Source organism: Spermophilus citellus (assembly GCF_964194105.1).
Source record: "Spermophilus citellus genome assembly, chromosome: 15".
In the NCBI taxonomy this organism is placed as follows: Eukaryota; Metazoa; Chordata; class Mammalia; order Rodentia; family Sciuridae; genus Spermophilus; species Spermophilus citellus.
In genome coordinates, this window is record NC_138195.1 from 31,645,795 (window position 1) to 31,652,948 (window position 7,154).

The 7,154-nt window shown below is 37.4% G+C and overlaps 1 protein-coding gene across 1 annotated transcript; it reads left to right on the plus strand.

The window, feature by feature from the left end:
• Positions 1 to 3,105: 3,105 nt before the first annotated feature.
• LOC308634377 (melanoma inhibitory activity protein 2-like) lies at positions 3,106 to 5,038 on the plus strand (the record flags this gene model as incomplete). The annotated part of the gene is made up of 2 exons (XM_081268216.1): positions 3,106 to 4,455; positions 4,508 to 5,038. 2 exons carry the CDS (start codon positions 3,106 to 3,108, stop codon positions 5,036 to 5,038), a joined length of 1,881 nt encoding a protein of 626 aa, XP_081124342.1.
• Between the last annotated feature and the right edge of the window lie 2,116 nt (positions 5,039 to 7,154).

Consider the following 7,154-nt stretch of genomic DNA (forward strand, 5'->3'; position numbering starts at 1 on the left):
GAGCCCTAATATCCAGAGTATACAAAGAACTCAAAAAATTAGACAATAAGATAACAAATAACCCAATCAACAAATGGGCCAAGGACCTGAACAGACACTTCTCAGAGGAGGATATACAATCAATCAACAAGTACATGAAAAAATGCTCTCCATCTCTAGCAGTCAGAGAAATGCAAATCAAAACCACCCTAAGATACCATCTCACTCCAGTAAGAATGGCAGCCACTATGAAGTCAAACAACAACAAGTGCTGGCGAGGATGTGGAGAAAAGGGTACACTTGTACATTGCTGGTGGGACTGCAAATTGGTGCGGCCAATTTGGAAAGCAGTTTGGAGATTCCTGGGAAAGCTGGGAATGGAACCACCATTTGACCCTGCTATTGCCCTTCTCGGACTATTCCCTGAAGACCTTAAAAGAGCATGCTACAGGGACACTGCCACATCGATGTTCATAGCAGCACAATTCACAATAGCTAGACTGTGGAACCAACCCAGATGCCCTTCAATAGATGAATGGATAAAAAAAATGTGGCATCTATACACAATGGAGTACTACGCAGCAATAAAAAATGACAAAATCATAGAATTTTCAGGGAAATGGATGGCACTAGAGCAGATTATGCTTAGTGAAGCTAGCCAATCCCTAAAAAAAAAATACCAAATGTCTTCTTTGATATAATGAGAGCAACTATGAACAGAGCAGGGAGGAAGAGTAGGAAGAAAAGATTAACATTAAACAGAGACATGAGATGGGAGGGAAAGGGAGAGAAAAGGGAAATTGCAGGGAAATGAAGGGAGACCCTCATTGCTAAACAAAATTACATATAAGAGGTTGTGAGGGGAATGGGAAAATAAACAAAGAGAGAAATGAATTACAGTAGATGGGATAGAGAGAGAAGTTGGGAGGGGAGGGGAGGGGGGATAGTAGGGGATAGGAAAGGTAGCAGAATACAACAATTACTATTAGGGTATTATGTAAAATTGTGGATGTGTAACCGATGTGATTCTGCAATCTGCATTTGGGGTAAAATTGGGGGTTCATAACCCACTTCAATCTAATGTATGAAATATGATATGTCAAGAGCTTTGTAATGTTGTGAACAACCAATAAAAAAATAAAAAAAATAAAGAACCCAAAAAGTTAAACAACAAAAATTAAATGACCCAATCAACAAATGGGCCAAGGACTTGAACAGAAACTTCTCAGAATAGGATATACAATCAATCAACAAATATATGAAAAAATGCTCACCATCTCTAGCAATCAGAGAAATTAAAATTGAAACTACTCTAAGATACCATCTCACTCCAATAAGAATGGCAGCCATTATGAAGTCAAACAACAATAAGTACTGGTGAGGTTGTGGGGAAAAAGATACACTCATACATTGCTGGTGGGACTGCAAATTGGTGCAGCCAATTTGGAAAGCAGTATGGAGATTACTTAGAAAGCTGGGAATGGAACCACCATTTGACCCAGCTATTCCCCTTCTCGGACTATAGCAAAAAGACCTAAAAAGAACATACTACAGGGACACAGCCACATCAATGTTTATAGCAGCACAATTCATAATAGCTAGAATGTGGAACCAACCTAGATGCCCTTCAATAGATGAATGGATTAAAAAAGGTGGCATTTATACACAATGGAATATTACTCAGCACTAAAAAATAACACGATCATGGCATTTGCAGGCAAATGGATGGCATTAGAGCAGATTATGCTAAGTGAAGTGAGCCAATCCCTAAAAAACAAATGCTGAATGTCTTCTCTGATATAAGGGGGGTAACTCAAAATGGGATAGGGAATAAGAGCATGAGAAGAAGACTACCACTAATAGGGAAGAAAGGTGGGAGGGAAAAAGAGGGAGAAGGGGAGTTGCACGGAAAATGGAAGGAGAAGCTCATTGTTATACAGAATACATATATGATGTTGTAATGAGAAAAAGAAAAAAAAGTGTGTCACATTAGATTGGATAGAGAGAAAGGATGGGAGAAGAGGGGAGGAGTAAGGAGGACAAGAAGGGCAACAGAATAGAATAGACAATATGAATGATGTATGTACATTCCATGTATGTATTATATGTCAAAATACATTCTGCTGTCATGTATAACTAAAAAAAATAAAAAAATAAAGTTAAAAAAAAATGACAGTACAATGATCTAAAATAACAGTTCTTATTTAACCAGTTGTTTAATTTTTATGGTTGCTTGCTCTATAAAAGTAAAACTTAATAAACACAATATTAAGGGTAAACTTAAAAAAAAGAAACATAAGTCATTAACCCAGCTAAAAAATTAAAAAGAAAAAAGAAAGAAAGAAAGTAGTGTATCATGAGAGTTTTTTCTGTTAGAAATAATTCAAATGACCATCCTAGAAAGAGTCAGCAGGTCTGGGGAGGTAGCTCAGTGGTAGTGAGCTGGCCAAGCATGCAGAAGGCCTTGGAATTTAAAGCCCAATACTGCAAGAAAAGAAAAGGGAGGGAAGGGAGAAAAAGAAGGGAGGGAGGGAGGAAGGGAGGAAGGATGAAAGGAAGAAAACAAGGAAAAAATGAAGAAAGGGAGGGAGGAAGGAAGGAAGGAAGAAAAAAGGGAGAGGACAAAAGCAGGGAAAGGAATGGGTCATTAAAACAAAAGGGCAAGCAGTACACATATAAGAATATGACCTAAAATCTGTTGAGACAGTTTAGAAAGCTTTAGAATTTGCATGACATCAAACTGAGTGGTGTTATGACTGTATGGAAATTTCATAAGAAGCTCCATCTTGGCCTAGCCTAAACCAAACTCAGGGGTGAGTGGCATGGAGAGGACTCCTCTCTGGCTGGAGTGGAAGGGACCTGAACCCCTGGCACTTCAGGATGCACTGGGTAGGGAAGGAAGGGGCCAAGACACCCCTGATGGGCACTTGAGCACCACAAGGCTCCTGGGAGTCCTTCACCCCGGCTCCCCACATCACAACCCCCCCCCTTGCAGGGGTTCTCAGTGGTCTGCTCCGTTGCCTGGTGCAGGTTGGAATTCCTGAGCAAACACCTGAGTGTCCACAGCCATAATAGAGGGTGGTCCTGGAAGAAGTAGGAAGGGTTGTGGCAGCATTGTCTGAAGACATGAAACCAGGCCCTAATCCTTATGGCGTTCCTTGGGATTTGGTGATGTGTAGAGCTATTGGATGTTTTTCTCTTCTCTTGTTTTTGTTAAGAAGTTTTCAGTGTGTTAAAAGGAGGCTTTATGTGGGAAGAGAAAAACAGCTGGCTCTAAAACTTTCCAGAAGAATTGAAGAAAAGTGTGAACTACTTGAAAAAGTTAGCCTTATTCAAAAAGAGCATGAAGGCATAGAGTCAACTTTAAAGGGTGGCAGTTTTGAGAAGGGTCCAAGAGAAGCCCCAAATTTAAAGGCAACCTATGAAAAGCTGCAGAGGTCCAAACCTAGCCATGGGGATGAAAGACTCTTTCTAGAAAAAGAGCTAGAAGAGCAAAAGGCCAAACATTGTCAACAGGATGAAATCATGGCAGATATATCGAGAAGGATAAAGTCCCTCGAAGGTGAATTAGGATCCCTCGGATCACAAATAACTGAAAGTAAAACAAACCTGAGACTGCTTCAAATGAGTGAGGAAGGACTTCAGCTGGCAATGAAAGAAGCTTTGGATGTAAGTTCCCAGCTTCGGCAATGTCAGAAACCAATCATAAAAGGAGAAGCTGAAGCATGGAGGGAACAAGGATGTGTCCAATGTAAAGAGAGCACCACATTGGAAGACTCTCAAGTCCATGCAGGAAAAGTTCAAAGTGATAAAGAAAATCACGAGGAGTCTCTGACTGAAGGCTTGCTGAAGATGAAAGATAGGTCTTCTCCAAGCGCGGGAGCCCAAACAGATGTTGGCAACTTGGAATGGGGAATGAGGAGTGAATCAAGAATTGGTGCTCACTTGGATGATGAGCCAAAAGGAGCTTTAAAGAAAGTGATTGATGGTGCTAAGCTAAAGGCCTCCTTAGAAAACTTAGAAGGACAAAGATATCAAACTTGTGTTTTCTTATCTGAAGTAGAGAAAACAAAGGAAGACATTAGAGAACAGATTAGAAGTCTGAAGACTGAACAGGCAAACTTACTGTCAGAGAATACACGGCTTGAAGGTGAGAATGAGAACCTTCAGCAGAAATTTAAAGTCCTAATGGAACACTATCAAGAAAATATGACGAAACTCTATGGGAAACTCAGAGTAGAGGAAAATTACCGGGTGGAGCAAGAGAAGAAACTTTCCAAGGTCAAAGAAGAGATGGGCCATATGAAGAAAGAGCTGGAGACCTACAGAAAACGAGCCAAATATCTTGAAGAAGAATTGGAGAGAACCATTCAGTCCTGTCAGGAGAAGATTATTTACTCTGAGAAAAAAGCACATGAGAGTGAATTGGCGGCTTGGATTGCTGAAAGAAACCTCCATTATTTCATGAAACAAAAGGCTCGCAATGGACAAAAGTTAACTGAAAGGGAGCTTCAATTTGAACTTGTAGAGAAAGATCCCTGTGCACTTGATGTTTCAAAGGCAGCATTGGGCAGAAAGAATTCCCCCAATGGTCCCTCATCATTGGGTCCTCCTTGGCAAGGTGGATGTTATTCGAATTATGGTAGACCATCGCGACCAGCAGAACTCAGAAGTTCTAATATGCCTTCTTTGGATAAAGAGGATTGGCCTAAGTCAATCCAGTAGAAAGGAGACCAAATTTGATCCTGGTGATACCAATGTGCCTGATTCATCTCTCTCTGCTGAAAACCAAGCAACTGGCTCTGGCTCATTGTTGGCACCTTTCCCTCCAGTCAGAGGTGAATTGTTTCCTGTGGACCCAAGGAGTCAGTTCACGAGAAGAGGACCATTTTCCCCTCTGCCTCCTCTAGGAAACAGGTATGGAGCACCTCAAGATTATTTTCCACCAGGCCCACCACCCCCTCCATTTTTTCCAATGCCAGATGTCTATGCATGGAAGTGTTTTTCTCAAGACCTTCCCCCAAGAGCTGGATTTCCTCCACCCACCCCCGCATTCTGAAAGTAGAAGTGAGTTCCCTTCAGGATTCATTCCATCTTCAAATGAGCCTGCTACTGAACATCCAGAACCACAACAAAGTCCTACTGGTATTTTGGGGCCAATCCCTAGAGAAAGTATAGGTTTAATTTTGGGAAGTAACAATTTAAAAGGGGCCATCATGGTGATACCTAGAGTAGTAGATTCTTATTTAGAAGGAGAATTAAATGTTACTGTAAAGTCAAATTTTGCCCTTCGGTTTACTCCAAAAAATACAATTACTCAATTACTTTTATTATCCTGTAATTTGGATGGACATCCACAATTAAATTTGGTTTCCAACCTCCAAAAAAAAAAAAAAAAGAATTCTATATTTTGCTATGAATTCTTCATTTTCCAGTTTTTCTATTGATTTTTTAAAATTTTTCCTCATATTTTATTATATTTAATAAATTAGAAAAATTAGTCTATGATATGTAAATACTTTTTCTCAGATTTCCATTGGAACTAATTTGTAGTTTTTCTTGCAGATTTAAACATTAATTTCTCTAAATATATTGATATAGTTTTTATGATTTGTAGATTTTGTGTCTCAACTAGCAATGTCAAGAACTTTGTAATGTTGTGAACAACCAATAAAAAAAAAAGAACATATAATTTATAAATGAGTTCAAATACTAATGGACAGGTTGTTAATTAAGTCCAATAGTTAGTTTCATTAATACCTTCTTCCTGCTTCTGTGTCTAATATTCCATCAATTACTGAGAATGTCAAGATCTCCTACTTAGATTGCAACTTTCTTTTTTAAATATTTACTATTATTATTATGTTACTTCATGTGTTTCCATGCAGTTAGTAGTAGTTACATACAGATTCACAATTGTTGAAAGCCTGTTTTGTTTATAGCAAAATAATTATTTTAATGTATTTTATGATTAACAAATTAAATTTTTTCATCCTTTTACTTTCAAATATTTGTCTTTTTAATTTAAAGTATGTTTCTTATAGAAATATCAGCAATTCCTTACTTTACATAAATTTTAGAGTGTTTAGGTTGAAATATTTAGTTTGCTTTTATTTAATGTTTTTATCAACAATTTGTTTACATTAGGTATTTTTATTTAATGGCTACCTGTCTTATTGTTCATTTGTTTGTTCTTGTATTGTTGCTCTTTTATTTCAACTTTTTAATTCAACTTGCCTAATTTTCTAATAATAAAACATATTTTGTTATTCTGTGTTGATTTGTCTATTGTTTTTTTACCTAGTCTCTTCTCAAAATTTTAAAATGTTTTCCCAGGAGATGAAATATGTATCTCTAATTTTTCACCACATTAGATTTAATAAAATAGTACTTCATGTAAAATATAAAAATAGTATAATTGTATTTATTTCCTGCTATTTATATATATATAATATTTGATTGGAAACTAATAAGACCTAAGCTTCAAGCCTCCTTTTCGTATGGTTTCCTTCCAAGACCATGGAACATGCTGTAGATATTTTCTATACAGTTATATATTTTTGTATAATGAAAATTTGAATAACCTTTCCTGTATCTTACCAGGTTTGATTTAGCCAAAAGAAAACAATTTACTCATGGTTTGGAAGGGAGAATTGAAGTAGCAGTCATCACTCTTTTAAGGTGTCAAGTTAGAAACAGAGAATTACCCTACAAATAGAAACTAAGTATTGCTCTCCTCCATTCCACCTCCTACAATTTTCCCACAAGCTGGCTTTGTTGACCAAATTGACCCCAGGCCAAAATCAAATGCAAAATCAACAGACTTCAATAAAGTTCTCCCTAAGCATTCCCTCAGAGTCACCCTTTGCAGCTGGATCTGCCTGACTACAAGAAAGATGGTTGGGAATCATTTTAACCTTCAACTCTTGAGTCTGAACATTAATTTCCCCCACTTTTTTTTCACAAGTTTGAGAATTTTTTTTTCTTCTATAAATTACTATATAATAATATCCATACTAGGTTTTTTTTTTTTTTTTTTGTCTTCTTGAACCCCAACTGCTATTGTAACTGGGATCTGGTAGTGTGATGATGTCATTACAATAAATAAATTAATAAAATGTGTGACATTGACTTGGAATTGGATGATGACAAAAAGATACAAGGGTACTGAGGAG